Source organism: Oreochromis aureus, linkage group 6 (assembly GCF_013358895.1).
Source record: "Oreochromis aureus strain Israel breed Guangdong linkage group 6, ZZ_aureus, whole genome shotgun sequence".
Taxonomy (NCBI): Eukaryota; Metazoa; Chordata; class Actinopteri; order Cichliformes; family Cichlidae; genus Oreochromis; species Oreochromis aureus.
This window is the reverse complement of record NC_052947.1, coordinates 17592782-17615084: the sequence shown is the minus strand read 5'-3', so window position 1 is coordinate 17615084 and position 22303 is coordinate 17592782. Positions and strand designations below refer to the sequence as shown.

The window sequence follows — 22303 nt, the reverse complement described above, 5'->3', positions numbered from 1 at the left end:
GCACTCAGCTACCATGGCATGGGTGCATACTCACCATGTAATACTCCATTGCTGAAGAAAAAGCATGTTGAAGCACATTTAAAGTTTGCTGAATAACATTTGGAAAGTCTGATCAGACCAAAATTCAACTCTTTGGACGCCTTAATACACACCATGTTCAGAGGTCAAAAGGCGCTGCGTATCACCCCAGAAACACCATACATATAGTGAAATTTGGAGGTGGGAACATCACAGTGTGGGGCTGGTGTTCATCTTACTGCACTGGGATGTTTCACATAATTGAAGGAAGGATGAACAGAAAAATGTACCGAGACATTCTTGATAAAAATCTGTTGCCATCGAGGAGGAGGATGAAGCGAGGGTGAACGTTTCAACAAGACAGTGATCCCAAACACACAGTCACGCAATTCTCAATTGGTTTCAGAGAAATACAAATACAGTTGATAAAATGGCCCAGCCGATCACCTCAACTGAATCCAATTAAATCTGTGACATGAACTAAAGCTCATAGTTCATAGAAGGGGCCCACAAAACCTTCATGATTTGTTTGTGTGAAAGAATGGGCCAAACTCACACCTGAGCTATGTATGAGACTAGTTTATTCAAACAGGAGGCGTTTTTTAGCCATCATCACCAACAAAGCCTTACTCAGTAAGAATGTGCAATACTTTTCCCCGTGTTATTTCACATGATTTATGGACATTTATGGTTTGATTTCTTTGCATGTGTGGATTGGATGGGTTGTTAATGACATCTGGTGAGAATTCCATATCAACAGAACCTTTAGAAATATATTTGCTTTAAAATTGGTGATATGTTCAATACTTATTTTACTCGCTTTAAACAGATCCTCCCATTTACTCTAATTCAGCTTAATTACTTTATCCTAAAGCGTTTCAATTTCTGAGTAATTTCAATGTAAAAGCTTTACTAATTGTCACATAGTATAAGGGAAGTCTGGTTTCTCTCTTGTTTTTTTATTTCCTTTTTGCTTGTAATGGAGCATGAAAAGTAGAGAACTGGTGGAAGTAATTGGAACAGTGCTGAAAGCTAAATCAAAGGATCAGTAATCAAGTGAATAATAAGTCAGGCTGTCAGTGCACCGAAACTTTAACTTAAAGTCAGTGAAATAAAGGAGAATTTATGAAAGAGGATTTCTGAAGACACAGTGATGCCTGATGGGTGTCGGGCGGATTAAAAACAGCACTTCCCGGGGTTGAGAGGCAACTGAAAGTCCACAGAAGTATAAATGCGCCATTTATTAAACGCACTCTTTCTAGCCTTTCTGGGTAGTATGTGAAATTAAACGTACATAAATGAGCATAATTCATGACCAGTTGGAATGGGCAGAATGTAAGACTAAAGTGAAACTTCTGTACACAGTATATCACATTGCCTTCCCTGGCAAAAGAGAGGGTGTTACTACACATCAGAGATCTATGCTAAAAGCTGAGACTATCTCACACACGCCCACGAGCCATGTACAATCTTCTGATCTTTTTTTTTCTTGTTGGTGTGTAGGTCAGGTTAACTTCCCTGTCTACCCAGGCTGCTAATCCCAGTGGGCGAAGACACTAAGATACAAACCCCAATCAGAGCTTTGGGGGATGTCATGGGGGATTTGTAGATATGCTTTCTTTTTCCACTATCCCTATCATAAAAGCACAAAAACATGTAAAAAACTGTTATTTACATCAGACTTACAGTAAATCTAGGATAAGATATACATTTGCTACAAAAGCAATGTAAAAAGGACGTCAGCTGAATCACTAATGTAGAGTCATTTGCCTTGTGTAGCTTTTGCAATTACTGTCTAGTCAACATTAATCAAGGCTCGCAAAATTTCAAAATCTCTGGTAGCCCTTCGGGCAGGCACTCTTCAGTTTTTGGTAGCCCAAAATAAATTTAAGTAGCCCGAATAAAAAAGAGAGCAATTTTTTAATGTTTTGTTTCCTTTACAATATTATACATTAAAGTATAATATTGTAACGGAAACAAAAATTAATCAGAAAGTTGTTAAAATACAAATCACAACAACTGTATAAAAATTACAATCATCAACTCAAATACTTGGTTCTAATTGAACAGAAATTTCTATGAACTTGTAAGAACTGTGTAGAACATGAATCAGTCTGTGTCAGATCCTGAATCTGAAATTTCCACTGAAGTCAAGGGTAAGAGGCAAGTGGAACCAAGATCGAGGCCATTTGCTTTTTGAAGTTTGCAAAGACTGCTAAATTTTGACAATGGTAGTTCACTCTTTGCAACATAGAACGCTTTTGAAAGATTTTTCAGGACTTCTTCTTGTGCTTGGTTTATTTTTAGTATGTTTTTTCCAATTGCTGTTTGTTCTGGGAAAGATATTGCAGACTGGGCAATAATGCATTTCTTGCATTTCTCATGGGTTCTGATGGGGTCTTTCTTAAAATTACTGGTCCCAGTTACAAAGACGCTTGTGGACTCAAATGAAATGAAGCTCACAACACACCCGGCAGAACATGATGTTATTTAGCTCGTCATATTCCAGCCACAGAAATTCTTTTGTCCATGAAACCAAAAAAGCTGAGCTTTCTTTTTGCCTCATAGTCTGATTTGTCATAACTTTTCCGTTTTGTGGTAGGCTTTTCATTGGCTGCCCCTTCTTCACCCTGACCTGTCTTATTTGGCTCTGCAGCACTAAAATACCGGCGTAAATCCTGCTGCTTTTACACGCGCACACATAACGGTCAGCGATTCTCTGCGCAATCAACCTCTGACATGTTTAAGCTTGCTGTGGGAGATTTCACTTGTCACGTTTGAATAGTAAGCTAATGAGTGATAAGACGATGTCAGAGGAATTGGTGCGCAATTAATCGTCACTCACCAATCAGTGCTGCCGCTCTCTACACACAGTTCGCGCGATCGCAAAGTGAAAGTGAAAGCAAAAAACAAGCACAAATTCAAACGCGATTTCAATATGTCACATATTGGCAGTGGCTCATCGATGCCAATGAGATAATTACTCAGCTACATTTTCGAAAGAATGCAAAAGCATTGACATATATTTTCCCTTCCTATGATAGCCCGACGGGCAGGGCTGAGATAGATTTTGGTAGCCCGACTGGAAAAATCGCTAGCCCCGGGACGTCGGGCTAGCGATTTTGCGAGCCCTGTTAATTATACCACCTAATACTGAGTTGGCTGTGGTTTTAGTCTTCTAACTAAAATCAGTTAAATTTGGACCAATGTGATCATCTCATTACGCTGCAATAATCTGCTGGGTGCTGGCAATCACGTGGACGTTACTTTGACATGTGCCACTCATCTAAACATTTCCATAGGCAGGCACTCTGGCAGCAGCCTTCACCGGCAGAACAAATCACAACACCACAACACAACTGCCCAAGAACAGCTGAAATTCCATCTAAATTCACAGATTGGAATGTGATTGTGTATATGAAGGAGGTGCTGGAAAAACCCACAAGACCCAAAAGAATCCAGTGCCAGTGTCCTCGTGCTTTTTCCTCATATTTGATAGAAACCTGCCAATTTCAAATATACACTCAACCTGGGCTACTGAAGACTAGACAGAATTTACTTTTATGCACAATTTAATTAACATCTTTAACCTGAAGCTATCTTTGACGCATTTTATTTGTATGATTACTGTAAAGCCCCTTCTACACTCAGAAGAACATGCCACAAGTTACTTAATGCAGAGATATTGCTTCACCCGGTCTACTCAGATGGAATTTCAGCTTTTTCTTTTTCAGTCATCTGAAGATAGACATGCTCCTATTTTTATCAATAGAGCTTTCTATCCAGGCATTAATGCTGCCTGGGTAGAAAGCCATATGACTCATGCTTAGGTCATGCTAAACACCTGAAATTGTGTCCTTGAGCATATTTTTCTTCTTCAAGTGTGTTTTAGTGCTTTTTACTTGTATAACTGTAGTGACTGCGAATTATCATATGTATGCTTTACTATTATACCTCATAGGTAGGCAGAGATAATGCACTGAAGCTGCTGCAGCTCCTCTGCTGGCATGCTACTCACACTACACCTGCAGACAATTCCAAGGAAGGTCTGTTCTTTGAGCCCGGGAGCATAAATCTGCAAGAGATTTAAAGAGCAGCATTTCTTCCTTCTCTCGTTTTCATCACTGTGGTGCTCTTGCAAAACTCTCTTAATACCAACTGAAACTTAGTGGTGAACGGATCAGATTGTCCGAGTCTTCCGATGCACCGGAGTTTGTGATGAGAGTTTAACAGAATAATAACATTAGAAAACACTGCTATGCAGACGATACCTTGTTATACTAAATGTATTAAATCATATAAAGCAAATTAAGCAGTTAAACTACAGGCATGTTTTAAAGACATAACATGTAATTTTCTACTTCAAAATTCAGAAAAAAGTCTGATTAAAAGCATCAGCACATGTAAAGTCAGTCTATAAAAATCACATCAAGTACAACAAACCCAAAGTCTAAAATCTTCAAAAATGTTTGTAAATAACTACAGGGAATAATCCTAAACTGGTCTCAGCTGTCAGTTTTTTTAGGTACTTTCTCTATTTAAAAAAACTAGGATATTATATAAATGCAGTCAATTTATCATGTTTGTACTTTGCAGGCTTCAGGTTAGAAAATGGAAAATTAAAAGCACAGAATTGCCTTTAGTGATACGGTCAATAAACAATGGTAAAATGAAAAGTAAATACATCCATCTTGTAAGAGTAAGAATTCAAACATCAGTATTACAAGAAATAATATCATTGCCAGTATAATAATATTGCTCTAAAAATACAAAGTCAGTGAGATAATCTTACAGAAAAAAGAATCATGTGAGAAAAGAAAGTTTTCATGGGACTCCATACAGTCCTGTGCTGCTTCCATAGGAATCAGTACGTAGCAGCCAGTTGCTGCTAATCAAACAAACTTGATTGACTGATCATCAATAAGCATGAGCACATCTATAAAAGCAGAGGTTTGAGCAGTTTGCGGCTCTGAAGCATTCAGGTGAATGTTAATATAAAACCACAATCTTCCCAAGAGTGGACGGCCCAGCAAATACACCCCAAGGTCAGACTGTGCATTGCTCAGAGAAATTGCAAAAAACTAAAAAGCTAAATGTAAGACTCTACAGGCATATTAAGGCATATTAAATCCCCATGACAGTATGGATTGTTTGGAACAGTTGCCAAAAGAAAGTCTCTTCTTTCTATAAAAAAATGGCAGCAAAGGTTAGATTTGTAAAATTGTATCTGAGATTTCTAGAACAATGTCCTTTGGACACAAAAGACCATCTTAGATGAATTCTTTATAATGCCTCTAAGCAAAAAATGCTGTAGCCAGACTGCTAGCACATTTTAGTAAGCAAGCTCACATTTCTGGCATTTTATATTCTTTACATTGGCTCATAATAGATTTTAGGATTTCATTTTAAAATTCTCATATGTAAAATTTTTATTTTATTTGCATAAAGACCACTAGTCTGGACTATTTAGCACCTCATACCAACTGTGAAGCACGGTGGTGGAGGAGTGATGACTTGGGCCACAAGACTTGCATAAGCTAATGCCCACAAACCTCAATGAACTGATTCCTTCACGATAAAGACCGATAAAGTCATACAGAAAACATACTGCAGTTATTGCTGATAAAAGTAGTTCTACAAGCTAATGAAACATGGTGTGAATTTAGTTTTTCAGAGAACTGCACATAGTTCTGTGAAGTTTTCTTTTCCACTTTTCTGCAGAAAAAAAGGGAACACAAGTAATTTAATTTAATAAGGGAGAAAAAACAGTTGTGTTTTACTATAGCTGTGACATTTTAATATTCTGCACTAGCACAGCACTAATTAGACATTTGCATGACATTCATTCATTCCAGGACTTAGACCTCGTGATAAAATAGAGGGAAATGGTTTGGTAGCATCTTCATAAAAAAGAGCCGGGCAGTAGCTTCATGTTTTGTGCACAGCAAGACTCCCAGCAAACAAGTCAGGAAGAAAGCAAGAGCTCTGTAGTTTAACTAATTTTAGTATGGCAGACTTGAACACCAGTACTTTTCTGCACTTGTGACATTGTCTGACATTGCCACAATGATGGTGAGGGAAGCAAAGTGCCCATCAGACAAGAGACAGTCCTTATCTGAGGACTGTTACTCTCGTAGGTTATCACTGCTGAGCTGTCCACCCAATCACTACCAAGACCTTTCTTGGATATCTCTGAGATTGGTTCTTGTAAAAGCGTGTGTGTGTGCATGCGTGTGTGTCCCCTCTAGCTCTCTCACTCTTTCTGCAGTTTCCCTGCCTACTTCCACCCCATCCCCCCTTCTGGCAGTAAACACTTGCACTTACAGAAAATTCCCACCACATTGACACTCATCCAGCTAAAGCAAGTGGTGGTGCCAAAAATATGTCACGTCGCCGTCTTTTACACATCATGATTATTGACAGGGCAGGATTAACTGTGGCTGGGATTCTCCATACTTCAGCAGTTCATAATTGGAGTGACAATTCACCATGGAACAGTAGCTGTTCAAACTGCCTCCTGAGATGTGGTTAATATCTGCCAGTCAAACATTCCTCAAATCAGGTATACAGGAGAATAACACAATCTGCAAGGATCACTACACTGAAAAACAATATGGCATGGAGTCAATGAAAAGACACATTTGCAATGGCATTTTCTGTCAAATTTGGTATCCTTAGAGTTTACCAAAGACTCAAAAACATTTATTTCAGGCTTAGCAGTATCCCACAAGGGCTTGTCTGAAAACTGTGGAGAGCTGGGAAAACACACAGTGGAAATATGTGTGCTCAGGGCAAATAACAGAGTTTTATGTTTACTGGATAATTCAACCCAGCTCATCAACTTGAAATGAGGAATATTAATCTTGCAAAGTCATATTGACCATGAAATAACTATTGAAGTGTACTGTGTGTGGTCATCAGGCCAATAGGTAAAGTTCTCAGAAAAAACTCTGAGAATGCTGTGACCTGTACCTTTTATATCTACATAATTTATATATATTCCTGTACAACTATAAGCACAAAGAGGATCAAATGTTTGCCTGTTCAAAATATAACACATTCAACAAAAAATGCCAACAAAGTCACAAATTTGTTCATGTGACTGCAATAAAACAATAATAAACACTTTACAACTTTTGATGCCAGCTGCTGCAGTTATGGTTTAAGAAATAAAAATAAGTGGTATCACTTTCAAATGCTGGTAGATACACTATAACTCCTTACTTTGTATAGTTAAGCAGAGTCTGCACTCTTGGATTAGGGACAAAAACATATTCTATGTAGTCAACCACAGTGGATTTTAAATTACATAAGATGTTTTTGAGGTGTAGACTTCGAGCTTTACAAAAAAATTTGTATTAGCTGTCTAGGAATTTACACCTCTGAAAATGGGGGACTAATTACTTGGACAAACAAAGATCATTTTAAATATAAGCATTTTTTCATAACTGGATGAAAATCCTTTGCAGTCCAATGGATGCACTGTGGAGGCCACCTTCTCCCCTCCATGGTCCAGTTCTGATGCCCAGCGTTGGTGCTTTGGTGGTGAATAGGGGTCAACATGTGCACACTCACTGGTCTGTATGAAGCTCCATATGCAACAAACTGTGATGCACTGTGTATTCTGATATCATCAGACCCAGCTTTAACTTTTTTCTGCAATCAGAGCTACAGTAACTCGTTTGTTGGATCAACCTTTGTTCCCCATCAATGAGCCTGGCCCCCCTGTGACCCTGTCGCTGGTTCACCACTCTTCCTTCCTTCCTACTTTTCATAGATACTGACCACTACAGACTGGGAACACCCCACAAAAGCTGCAGTTTTTTGGGTTCTCTTCTAGCACAACAACTCTGAGGAAAAAATGTTCACTTGCTCCCTAATATATCCCACCCACTAACAGACGCCATGATGAAGAGATCATCAGTGTTATTCCCTTCATCTGTCAGTGGTCATAGTGTAGTCTCTCATTCTATATATATATATATATATAAACCCTATATGAAAAGGTTTAAGGCAGTATGATTTTTATTCTTGACTTGAGATAGCTATCTAGTATAATCGCAAGAGTACTAGCAGTTTAAGGGTTTGAACTCTGTCATTTTTTAATTGTGCAGAACGTGAACCGAGACTCCTCTAATTCGATGTCAGCAACAAAAAACACATTTCACAAAACATTTTGAAGGTGTTTCCCCCCTCAGGGAAATGTTGGGAAATCACTGGGACTTTGGGACTCCTCTCATACAACCTCTATCCAATTTCCTTAGTAAGAGTGTGTGTTTGTGTGTGCGTGTGTGTGTGTGTGTGTGTGTGTGTGTGGCAAACGGACCCGCAGTCTGAGATAAAGCTTTGACTGGTTCTTTCTCCATTGGCCTCCGAATCAAACATCTTGCTCTATGCTTTAAGTGCATATGGTGTGAGTGTGCATGTGTTCATCTGGCTCTTTCTGGTGGCCAGAGGAAGAAATAGGAATTATAGCAGCACAGTAAAAAAAAAAAAAAACCCTCTCCTTGTGTTTTATTGGATTGAATACATTTTATGGCTGCTTTATGGAAATGACCAGGCATGCTCCATTTCCTGTTTTACTCAAATGAAGCCTTTTGTTTGTCGCACCATGGTTCACATCACAAAAACCAATCAAAATTCCTCACCATGGTCAGTTACAGGAATGCAAACTGAAAACATGCATTACACATCCATTCCAGACTGCAGAGAGCAAAGGCAGGATAAATGAGGCTGTGATTAGACAGAAGAGCTCTTCCAGACGCAGCTGTCCTATCCTTTTATACCACAAGAACACTTGGTAATAGGTTTGCACTGACAACAAACACAGGTTTGTCATTAGCAGACTGTCTTTGAGCCTCTTCACCGAGGTAAGTGAGCACAAATGTGATGCACCCAATACACACAAATAATCTCATTTACTTCATTCATATTCTTTGAACTTTCTTCATCCTGCTTCTCTCAGATGAGCCTTGCTCGGGTTTTTATTGAACTTTGAAAATGGTGCTGAGATTTAACCCAAGAGCCCAAAACTCTTCATCTGACCATATCTTTCATTTCAATCCCATCACCAGTGAAACCTGCATATATAGTACCGTGCAAAAGTCTTTAATCACCCATCATATCTTTATCTTTATTTTGCTCTGAAAACAGGTAATACAAAATACAGCATTTAAGGCAAATGCAACACCTTTGTTCTTCAACACAGCCTGAACTCTCTTAGGCAACTTTTCTGCTGATTTATTTAAGCAGTCTCCAGGAATAGTTCAGCAGGCCTCTTGAAGATCATTCAAAGCTCTTCTTTGGGTGTTGGCTGCCTTTTGGTCTGTTTTTTACTAAGGTGATCTCACACTGCTTCAGTAATGTTGAGGTCCGGGCTCTGGGGAGGTCAATCCATGTACGAGTGTCATTCTATTCATGTGTGCTTTTAACACATTGTAGTCTATTTGTATTTGCAGTATCTTTGGGATCATTGCTTAAAAATGAAGCTGTTGCCAATCAGATGCTATAATTTATAATTCCATCAATTCTGACAAGATTCCCAACACCTTTGGCTGAAAAGCCTCAAACATGACAGAGCCTCCACTGTGTTCTACAGATGTCTCCAGATACATACTGAGATTAATTTGAACCAAAAATTTCAAATCTGGATTCATCACTTCATAACACCTGCTGTCAGTGAGTTTCAGTGGCGTTCTTGTGTAATGTGGCATACCTCAGCGTTTTCTTCCTGTTTCCATTTCCTAAAGAATGGCTCCTTGACAGCCATCCTTCCACTGACACCATTTCTGATAAGTCTTCAGTAAATAGACGATGGATCAACTGAAGGGCCAGATGCATGTATCATGTCCAGTGTCAGGTCTTTGGTGGAACTTTTTCCTGTTTTTTTTAAGACGTGACTTTCAGATACTGCAGATAGTTCTTTGGGCCTGCACATCTTCTTTATTCCTCCACTTATCCAGATTCTTTTTTTTTTTTTAACGGACACACAAGATACATTTTCAGCAATGGGATTCGCTTTGCTGGTGCTGGAATACCATTTTATGCCTCAAAATGTGTTATCTTTGGGATGTTTTTTTAATATTTTGATTCAAATCAAAGATCAAAATTAGTTAAACTGGTTCTTTGCTAATTGTCCGTTATGTGTAGACGAAACACACATAACGGGGTCACCCACTAATTCATCCGTTGAGTGAGTTGACTTTTTTATGCTTAGATGAAAATGGCCAGGGATAAGGACTGGACCTTCAAAATCCCTGGAGAACTATTGCTCAAGATTCCTTTAAAAAATTACAAGAAAGATTCAGGCTCAGGTTATTTATCTGCATCCGCAGCATTGGCTAATCCATCCTACATGGACATTTTCAGTACAGAGACAAGCATAATACAAAATACTGGTAAGTGAATAATCATAGAGAATTCATGCAGCATTATGTAGGATAGCAAAGCTATAATTTATTTATCTGAGTCATGGCGGCTGGAATAAAGCTTTTGCTTTTATACTTTTAAAAAAAAATTATGTTGTTCTGCACTTTGGGATCAAAAACCTGAAGCCAGAAAATCTCATTGCTTGGAAGCAAAATATAAAGAAATAAGTGTTGAATCAAGACCTTTGCACACAACTGTAAATATGCTTGAAACTAAGCAGGAAGAAAAGAAATACTCTGCTGCTCTGTATTCAGAATGCAATTATCATTTTGTGCCTTGTACCATGACAGCAGTGGTGTTTTTTTTCTTATCTCTCATTTAAACAACATAAAAGAAAAGAAACAACACGGTAGTTCTGTTCATAATATGCTTAATATTTAGCTGAGCAAATAATAAAATCACTTTCAGTGGAGTTCTCCTTGTAAAGCACAACTTTTTTTTCAATCACAAAGCATATTTCTTCATTCAGTGATGAGAATGTGAGATGAAAGGCAGAATTTATTCCACCTGGGAGCCATTCAAAGTGAAGTTGCACTCAAAGAAAGGGCTAGCCTGTCATTCTTTGACAACTAGGCTCAAGGGTGGGATCATTTACACCTGGGTGATATCAGATCCGCTTTTACTCCATCTCACACCTCCACTCCCTCACTTATCATTTTCTCATCCCTGTGTGCATTCTCAAATATTCATGACCACGAAGCCAGTGTCATCTTACAATATCTAAATGAGAAGCCCAAGGCGCAGGTAAAACCATCCTACTATGAAATTCTTAGGTCTTCTACGAATGTTAAAGCAGTCGTCTATAAACCTCGCTCCATCAGTTTCCTTCGCCCATCTTCACCATTTCCACCCTCCTTTATTTCCACTTCAACATTCTTATGGTAGGTACGGTAATAGGTGACATGCCATAAAACACAAAACTGCAGATGTGTTACATTTCTACTGCATCTATTCTGTTTTGGGTTTTTTGTGTTCCACTGCAGTGAATCAGCTGGTGGCACAACATCTGCTATCAAAGCTGGAAGTGATATGTAAAACTTTTGACAGCCGATTTGTAAAACACACACACAAACACAGCAAATTGCCCCAGTGCTCGCTCTTGCAAAGGGCAAAAAAAAAAAAAAAAAAAAGCAACATTAAATGACTGAGCCTTGACTGAGTGATTCTCGATCTGCCACTTAAGCAACTAGGGGCTGACGCATTGTGCCAGCTCATGTTCAGGGTCACGCCTGTGTCAACTAAAGCCTCTCTAATGAGACCCAGACAAGCGCGCTGTGCCCAGCCGAGCGGAGCCGGAAATCTAAGCGCGAGAGCTTTGGTACCAGGAAGAAAAAAAGAAAAGGAAGATCTATTGCAGGGGCACTATGCAAGGCATTGTTTTAATGGTCACATATTTTTTTAAAGCAGTCTGCGTAAGGTATAAGGGCTCTGCTGTGTGTGTGTGTGTTTATTTAGTGGAATGAGAGAGTGAAGCATATAAAAATATGTTAAATAGGATCTGTCTATAAGGCTGTTTTTTAAGCATAAAGCTCTAAAAGCAAAGCTTGAGTGAAATGTCGTGTGCTTTATCAGTGATACTTTTGACAGTCTGACAGGAGCTATTGAGAAATATCACTCACAGAGACAGAGTGAAGGACGGACCAGAAGACAGACACTAAAAATCCCTAAATACTGAAGCACTTAATAAAATCAAATATTTTGTCCACTACTTGTGCATCAAAGGCCCCTTGACTGACACCTACCTTGAACAATATCTCTTTTTTCTCCAAGGCTTTCTTAAAATAATATATAAAGGCAGTAAATATTTTACCAACATCAGTAATGTATCTTAATATGGTAGTCATTACCATGTCTATCGTTTAAGATATTTCTTAAAAACTCCCAACAGTAACACAAGCATAAAAACTACCCACAGGGAGTTTCTGCAACAGGCAAATGGCTCTGCTAACAGATCCACTAGCTAATGCCATTACACAGAAATCCAAGTAAATGGTGTGACACATTTAGGTTAAAGTTAAACCTTCAGTTCAAACTGTTTAAAACTCTTTGATTATTTTATATCACGGGGCAAGAGACAGTTAGAGACAGCAGAGCATGCTTTAAACTTCATATATGGGTCTTTTAGCCTGAAATTTAATGATGCAGAACACACAAAAATTAAAATATGCACACTTTTTATACTGTTATCCATATGCTACAATTTTATCTGCACACTGAAGGTGTCCTAGGTTAAATTTGACCTGTTAGAATTGATTTCAGACCCATCAAATAAAGCAAAATTGTGCTTTTATAGAAACTTTAAACTGCTAAACTGCACATCTCATGTCTGTGTGTGTTTCTTAAGTGGCAGCGGTGACGCGGGATCTTGACAACATCACAAGAACTGTCTGTGTTTCCCCCAACAGATGCTCAGGTTCCTGCAGAGTGTTGCTCTTTGAAGAACCATGGAGTAATCCTGAAGCAGTGAAATGGTAAAACAGCGTAGGAGTGATCATAAAGGGAACAGAGGTTGTAGTGTGCCTTGACGCAGACAAGAGATCTGCACCTGCAATGTACTTAAATAAAATTAAACAAATCGTAAATTATTCTAATTTCTAGAGAAGTTATAAAGAGCTATTGTGAGCTAATTTAGGCTAACCTAAATGAGAGTTAACTGAGATTAAAACACATCGTAAGAGGGGTTATGGGGGACATAACTTCATAAAAGCACTTGATCTACCATTTCAGTGAGTGTGGGAAACATGTGCAAGTCCCACACGCAAGGTTTCTAACCAATGCTTTGAATCCACATACTAGTTTCCAATAAGCATTTATTTCATTCTTTTGAGGATTTTTTTTTAGCAGTGAGGACAGTGTTTAACAGTTGTAATGGTCATACATGGTTTTGCATGAAATCCTAGAAGTTGCAGAATGTTCTTGCCAATAAATCATTAAATCATTGTTATGTTTTTAACTGTTATGTTTTTATATTTTAGATAAAACAGGACATAATATTATATGGTAGTAGAGGTTTTTTCTCCAAAAATGTGTTACCTAAAAAAAACCCTTTCCCTATTCTCTGAACAGAGGATTGATTATCCATTTATTAATATCAGATAGGCTTTCTAGATATTTTTTTTGTTTTTGCAAGGAGGGTCGTATTGATTTGGGGCTATTCTGAATGCATGACTGTGCACTGATAGCCTGTAGGTGCTACAAAGACCTTTCCAGACCTTTCTACACGTTGTTACCTTTGTGCTGTCACATAGGAATGATGGCTACTCTTGTTCCCGTGTCAATATTCTCACCCCTGTATCGTAGAACATATAGAAAAAAGGGAAAAGCCCTAGATCTGCAATAGACTGGTGACCTGTCCAATGTTGACCAGAACACCTGTGATAGGCTCCAGCTCCTCTGCACCCTTCATCGGATAAGAAAATAAATGGATGGACAAAGTGCGGTTAAACCCTGCACCTGTTTTCCTAACTGTTCCAGTTAAGGGTCGTGGGGGAGTTAGAGCTTAATGAAGTGAGAAGTATCCATTGCAGTATTTTGTGGTTAACTGTCACTGCTTTTCTTAAACAAGCCAGCTTTATGTCCAATCAGCATTCACACATTACTCATAGTGTTGGCGCCACAGGCCTGTACTGTTGTTTTTTTTGGAGGACTGCATGCAAGTGCGTTTGCATAGCCTCTGCATAGGTTGAATTCCCATAATCCCTCTCTCTGTGTAACCAGACTCCTACGCAAAGCAACAGCAACGCAGGATCTTAAATCCCACATTACAACCATTGAGGGAAAAATTAATTCAACTTTTGCAGGAGAATGCCAGGACAGCACTTCATGACCTGAGAGGTCGGGTTTTGCAATGACCCAAAGCTAACAAATAAATCAACATTAAAACGAGTGAAACAAACAATAACTTGTTTTGGAACAGACCGCGTCAGAGTCCTGACCTTAAGCTGACTGAGATGCTTTGGCATGATCTGAAGAAGACTGTTCGATCACAAAAAAAACAGAAATGTTAATCAGTTGACATTATTTCATGAGATCAAGAACAATCAAAATTCCTCCTCAACGTAACTCCAGTTTCATATGGGGCAGCTGTGGCTCTGGAGGAAGAGTGGGGTCACCCACTAATTGGACGGTTGGTGGTTTAACCTCCAGCTCCTCTAGTCTGTTAGTCAATATGTCCTTAGGCAAAATACTAAACAGATGCATTCATCAGTGTTTAAGAGTGAGGCTGACAGATTAAAAAAGTTCTGTTCGAGTGTGTGTATGAGTGAGTGAAGGTATTTTTAGTGTTAAGTGCTTTGAGTAGTGAATAAGTTTAGAAGAGGTCATTGTTCCTGACGGTACTAAACTCAAGGGTTTACATGGTTTTTCCAGCCTACATTGCTCGTGATGACACAGAGCTTTAATAACACAAAAGTAGAGCTTTTAGAGTTTTTGTTTATCTATAATTTTGTCTCGGTTGTTGGTTCCAAGGGTTTGGCAACAAGAAGTGGAAGCCACAGGTGGAAAAACACATTGTTGTTTCACGCCAAGACAAGTACCAGATTGCTAAAATAGGTCATTTCAAGCTAGCTACAGGCGGCGTGCATCCACACAGTAAGTGTAAAAAAAAACTGGGCCCAATGTGTTTGCGCACCAGAGCAAACACAGCTCCGGTGCGCAGACACTCTGGGACTGTGTTTGCGCTACTGCTGGCCTTGTGCCAACACGAAATCAGAGGCCTTAATGTAAGACATTTGCAAATACTAACCACCGCTATACTGAAGTCCTAACTCATCATAAAGCTCATGAATGTTTCATAGTAAGTTATGCCAAATTAAGATCTTGGCACGCAGGGTTGAGTGGGGTGGCTGATTGAGATCAAACGTCGGCGCACACTGAAGAGCCTGTTATAAAGTCTGTTTTAAACGTCTAAATCAGAGGGCCCGGCCCATTCAGGATTCTATGTCTGGCTCTCTTTTCCATTCCCACTGATGTGCCGGTTGGTTTTCCCGTGGGATCAGCGCCATGCACGGATGCTCACTGAAGGCTTCACAACCTTTTCCTTCAAAACTCGAGGCAAAAAGTTTTGGTCTGAGACTGATTGGAACGATACAGCCGTGATTCAGTCCTGTAAATCAGCACGCAACTCTTTGCACCTCCGAATAAGCAGGATAAATTTAAACATAATGAGATTCTGAAACCGGATTTCTTTTAATGATCATCCCCCTGTATAGTTTAAAGCTCGGTACAGCAAAACCTACACTCGAGAGATGTGTTCAAAGCCAGTTGTGAGCACGCTGTCATCGTTACAGCTCCCCCTTTCTCACCCACTGGATTTTTAGCATGCACATATGCGACGCACACACACATGCAGAGCAAAAAGTGTTTACTCACTGATTCCTGGGTCTTGTCCTTTGCATCATACACGCTTAGCTTGACTAGCGTCTCTGGGCTAGCAGGATACTCTGAAGGGAAGGTCACCCCCGTCAGAAACAGTGGGTCTTTGTTCGCCTGGCAAGAGAGAGGGACAACACAGGAATATGGTGAGATACAGTGTGTGCTCGTGTGTGTACGCACATGTGCGATATCCACATTTGCACTGCAACACAGATGTACGTGAAAAAGCAGGAAGCTGAAGAGGGGGGAAAAAAGGAAGAGGACTTTTTTTTTTTTTTGCTGGGTAAATGAGCCAGCAGCTGAGCTCAGTCTGCCCTCTTCCTCCTCCTGGCATTTCTCTCCATTCCTCTTGCCTCTCCTGGGCACAAAAAAAGCAGAAGATAGAGCTCTCCCTAGTGGGTCTACCTGGAGGTGTGGCATAAATACAGTCTGCCAACTGAGGCTGCAGATCAGGAGCAACAAATGTTGACAGGTAAGCTGGTGCAGTGGCAAGCAAGCAATAGGATTAAAGCAAACACAGCAGACAGTGTTGGGCTTTCAAACACCAGAAGGCAGCATGGCATTAGCCAGCATTTGCTCACAACCTCCCTCAAATCGCAAGACCCAGTCACCACCTTTAACTTCTGTTGTGCTCGTCTGGAGACTTTTCTTTCATTTCCACACCTGCTAACAAGGGTTCTGAACGCTATTTGCTTTAACATCAAAACCTTTCTAGAAACAAGACGCGACGAAACGAGCCAAGCGGCAGACAAGCAGTGTCATGAAATAAGACGAGCCTACGTGCCGGGATCTGCAAGATATGATTTATTCAACAACATTTTTGAAAAAGGGAAATTGGTGATATTTTCTGACAGCGTCATGGTGATATGCCTTTGCTTCCGTGATGTATCAAAACAAAGGAAATCATTGTTATATACAAAAAAACTGTCCTTAAGGGACCTTTAGGCATATTTTAAACTGTTATAAAAGTTTTGTGTGCAAGACGATCAATAGGATGAGCTTTCAGTGTTTCATTCTCTACGTTTTGTGATCGATTCAGCGATCCTTGCCTTGTCTATCCCTGCTCTTCCTTTATCTTCCTGGAAATTTCTGGGACTGAGCTACATGTGACTGGCAGGGGGTAGCTGGCCCCACCAAAATGCTGCGGGTTTATTGTAATATTATAGCTGCCTTGCTTCGCTCCTCTTTGCTCTCTTCTCCTTCCTTCACGCCTATCAGTCGCAGCAGGGGGTGAGCGCCCTCCCTCGCTGAGCCTGGTTCAGCTGGAGGTATCTTCCTCTTAGTATCTTCCTCTTCACTTTTGCCTGTGACGGCTCTTAGGGAATGGTTGAATCGCTGTTTTTCTTCGTCCTTTCCTTACAATACGAAATGCCTACTGCTGTGAATTTGTGCCATGAAAATAAAATGAAATTAAACTGGTGATCTGTCTAGGGTGTGCCTATGACAGCTGGGATAGGCTCCGGCCCTTCGTGACCTTAAAGTGGAATAAAATGGTGTCATGGTTCCTGAGTCTCGGACCCAGCGTTTGGAGTTTTCGTTGGCTTGTGGGGATTTATGTTCTACTGCTTTATTGTTTATTGTTTATAACATCATTTCATATTCCCCCAGGCTTTTCAGTCTCTTTGTCATTTATGTCTTTAGTTGGTGATAAGTCTTTCTGTATTTCTGCATCAAGTTCATACGTTTGAATCATTGTCCCTGCTGTGTCTTTCACCTTGCCCTGTGTCATGTTGTCCCTCTCAGCGGTGTCTTCCCCTTGGTTCCTGTACCTGTAAACGTGTGGATTCCTTGGTTTGCACTTTACCTTTCGGATTACTTTTGGACTTCCGTTATTTTTGTATAATCATCGTTAGAAGCTTGCTTTCTCTTCTCCTCCTGTGCTGTGAGTCCTACGTCTGGGTCTGAAACCTGCCTGCCACAAAGTAAAATCCTGACGGATGGATAAGCTGTGGCATCTGCAGTTACCCACATTTTTATTGATTTTTCTTTTTTATGTCTCTGAGGTTCATCAGTAACTTAAGATAGACCATGAATCAGGTGACATTTGTGTAACCTCACTTTCTTTCCTCCTCTGATTTGCTGGTTTGTCAGTGGGTCAAAAGTACTGAATGTCATTTGTAGTGATGCAGCAGGAATATTAGCACGATATTCACCCTGTGTGTGTGAAATGTATTTATACACCTCTCCTCCAATCTGCAGGCATGTGACACTGAGGTAAATAATAGTGGAATCATTGCCTCAGATCTAATTATAGGTGTGTTAAAAGTCACACTCAATAACTACTTTATCTGTACTGATTAGATAAAAAGCCAGAGAATTTAGACTTGGAGTACGAGGCAAGTAGACAAGATAAGACAGTCATTTATAATTTATAGCAATAATGCCTCCGGTCAGTCCTGGCTGATAAAACTTTTAAGGCATCTCTGTAACATTCATTAATTACTTTAAAGTAAATGCCGTACGTGTCAAATGTTTTCAAAAATAAAAGAACTTTTTTTTATTGCAATCTGCAATTAATGCAACTGCAACTAGTGCTGGGCGATATGGAAAAAATATTTATCACGATATGAATTATTTTATATCACGATGACGATATATATCACGATATACCACCTGACCTGTGGTCATCTGGAACGTATGCAGTCTGTAAACAGTGAGTGGAGAGGGTGCAGTCTTTGTTTTGAGTTACCGTAAAGCATGTCGCAAATCCGGGTGCACGTAAAGAAGCACCATGTCGCAAAACCACAAGACGGAGTTTCTTTGCGAAAAATATCATTTTTTTATACTTTTGACTTTATGCAAGAGAAAATAGAGTATGTATAGTGAGAAGACAACACTAATATATTTGCCACAGGCTATTTAACCCTTTAAGACCTACCATAGAACCAAGTCCGCCAGAGCTTATCTTTACATTTTACATGCTGTAGTGCCATTTGTGGGAGCATTTCAAGTTGCTATACATCAGTACAAGCGTTATAGCCCAAATTTTAATAATATGTATGCATTAAGTCCATAATAACTACATAAATTGCAAAAAAGTGCAATAAAGTAGAAAAAAATTGAAAATCGTTTTTGTTTTGTTTTTTACATATATTTCTAGTTAGAGAAATTTAAGAGGCTTATCCTTCAAAACTGTAAATACAAAAAAGTTGCACAAAATAGTTTCCAACCATGAGAAATTTATTTTGAGTGTCTTCATAGTTTTATTTTTGAGATGCACTAATTTTTATATACTACAGGAAAAATGAAAATAAATATTATAATGCAAATTTGCAAAAAAAACAGCATGTGCATCAAAACAAACTATTTCCAACAGTGTAATTTGACTTCTAAGCATCCCAGAAACGATAGAGAAAAGCATAAAGTCAAACATGACTTTTAAAAAAACCAACATAGGCTTTGAAGGTAAAAAAACTACATTTTCCGCGAAAATGACGTCACTTCCGGTTTCGGACAGGTAATGGCGGACATGCGATAGTTCGCGCTGATTTATATTCCAAAGTAGGAAGTGTTATGAACACAATCGGATCGGCAAAGCCTGTTTCTGGAATATTATGTTTTTGTTGCTGCAAGTCTGGAATATTATGTTTTTGTTGCTGCAAGTGCTTTTTATGCAAGTTTTGCAAAGCTATAGGTGGAAGGAAACAGTGACCTAGGGCAAGCTAATGGACTAAGATGTAAGTACAACTCCTACGGTTTCATATGCAAAAAAAATTATTGCGCTACCTTACGTGGTTCCAGTTCTACAGGGATTTAAAAATAGTTAGGCAAAACGGAGTGTGCCTGCTCCGAACGGTTGTAAAGGGTTAATGATATATTTTATGTAATAATTTATAAAATTAGGGTTAGAAACGATAGAAGACAAATGGCACAATAGACACTTTTCTATCGTCCACACGATATATATCGTCATATCGCCCAGCACTAACTGCAACTACTACAAACCTGATTGGCATTCAGAGACCGCAGCCCTCCACTAAAGCCAGTGCTCTATATTACATTTTTTGTTTTAAAAAAGTGATTCAAATCTTCACACAAAATTTATAGTTGACTTTTGGCTCCCCCCTCCACCCACCCCCTGCGTATTCCTGCTGACAAACAGAGCAACACATTTTATTCCCTCCAACTCCAGGAATAAAGCGTATTGTTCCAGGAGCTGAGGGGCTTTCCTGAGAAGTCTCAAGAACTGTTTAACTACTTGCTGTTGTCTATTTGAACCAATTCAAAGAATTCTGTTTACACAGGGGGTTTCCTGTTCCCTTGCACAGCTCTGATGGGCGTCTCTCAAACGCAGCCCTTTGGGACCGTGTGGGGACAGATTGGGGACTGGTAATGAGACTGATACAGACAGACTGGCAGCTATGCGTGAATGTCTGAACACACCCTTAAGTTTGAAAAAAAAAGCACAGCTTAAAAAATAAGAGTGGGTGGTACAAACTACTGAACTGTTTTGCGCAGCTGTTACATAGTTATAGTGGTTATAGATCGTGCAATGAAAAAAATTCAGCAACTATACGCATGAAAGCAAAAAAGCATCCCAATTAAAAACTGGCCACTTATTCCTTCAAGGTCATCTCCTCGTGGGCTCTGCACCATTTCCAGTGCTTCCACTATTTTTATAAAGAAAACCCGTCCATCACGTCTGACTACTTGCCCTTGCGCATTTGCAATTTTGCAGCAGCTTCCATGCCAGAATGACCCAACCTTCATGTCTAGAATCATTACTTATGAGGAGAGCTGGGGCTGGCTCTGCGACCCAGACGCTAAACAGCAATCGAAGAGCTCTAGTGTCCAAACTTAGAGGCAGAGCTTCAAGACAGGAGCGTGACCAGTGAACAGTGCTTGTCTTTATTTTTTACACTGAATTTTTCTCCTTGGGTCAGACTGTCGACGCAGCTTTGCCTTGACATCACAGAGCACTGAAAAGGCTACGACTTTTTGGCTAAACTAGAAGAATCTTTTTAGCTAACTACCCACCCTGTGCTGCCAGATATGCTTCCCTTCAACTGTCCTCTCCCCCAAAATCAAACTGCAGTCGAAGGGTGAGCATTTTGACATTGTGGATGAGACCCAGTGTGCATCGCCGATAGGAGACAGGCACAGCGTGCAGAGGAAGACTTCAAGAGAATAATCCAAATGAAGCAAAATCAGTGGAAGTTGTGAGAAGCCGCACAAGGAGGCAGCTTTGGAGTGGATAGCTCACAAATTGAAATTAGGTTTCTGCTTTTTTTTTTTTTTTTTTTTTTTGATCACAGCACGTACCATCAAAATATGATTTCCTGGCAAGCGGATAAATTATAACAGCGATTTATTGCACAGACCTTATTACAAGGAGGTTGGTGGGTGCAAGGCCGCTAGAAGATGAAAGAGTTACTTCAGCACTTTGACATACCACAGATTTATTCAAACAGGCAATATTTCAATAGCAGTTAATTATGTCAGTTTATAGTGTATAGAGAGAGGAAAAAGGAGCAGAGAATGAAGGGTATGACATAAACAAAGGCCCTCAAACCAAGTAATCAAACCACAGGTGTTGTGGTTAAATACTCTGCTGAGATACTTCTGCGGTCTGCCGCGTGTGTTCAGGTGTTTTCATCCATCACCTAAACACGATAGTTTATTATTTCTTCGGAATGAGTTTTTTTAAAAAGTCAACGTCGAATGAATGCCTCATCTGCTTTTCTGTAGCTCAGCTGAGATTGACACATCAGCCGAAGAGCCTTAGACAATCCAGGGTTTTCGGAGCTCGGAGAGCCAGACTCTGAAGTCTCCCTAAAAACAGCAGTGCGCTTAACACACAAAGACAGAATTATGTGTTTAACTGCACGCTCACACACACACACACACACACACACACAGAGGGAACGTGAAAAAAACCACCTCCTCACCACACCACTAACCCCGCTGATCCTTCAGAAATCTACGCTGGGCTGACGGAGGGGAAATAAAACAAGTCTATTGCTTCTGATTTCATGTCTCTAGACGCGGTAATATTAGTCTTGACGCCTGGTGCCATTTTGCCACCCAGCCATGAAGCTGTGTGGTTTGTGTACACCAACGCTCTAAACACACAGCCTGATTGAGCACAGTAGGTACACACGCAGTGGAATCAATGCACTGCTTTGAGCCCAGAGCAAATGGGGATCTTATCTGTACTATACACTGACAAAAAGACAGACTTGACCATTATACTCGAGAATGTGCAGGTACACAGACATAATCCGTTACACCTCCCTCTCTGGCACGCTGAATATGCCTCATTCAGACTTACCAGCATGCTTGGCAGCCTCGGCTGCAGCTGAATCTTCTTAGAGCTGCTGATGGGCTGAGATGAGCTAAAGTGGTAATGCTGTCTCCATTTACACAAAGAAGTGAGCCGGGCTGTCATACAAGTGGTCAACATATGCTATGGGAGACAGCTGCCCCTCTCTTGTCTTTTTGTCAGTTTGGGTTGCAAATCTCTGTGGAATAACCAATTTAGGCC

General features: G+C 39.9%; 1 protein-coding gene across 3 annotated transcripts in view; it reads right to left on the bottom strand.

Moving 5' to 3' along the window:
- inpp4b (inositol polyphosphate-4-phosphatase type II B) overlaps positions 1–22303 on the bottom strand; it is a 179712-nt gene that overhangs the window by 125863 nt on the left and 31546 nt on the right. For all 3 annotated transcript variants that reach the window (XM_039613418.1, XM_039613420.1, XM_039613421.1), the window contains one exon: positions 15817–15933. In XM_039613418.1, the coding sequence (XP_039469352.1) occupies positions 15817–15933 (117 nt within the window). The remainder of the gene's footprint in view (positions 1–15816; positions 15934–22303) is intronic.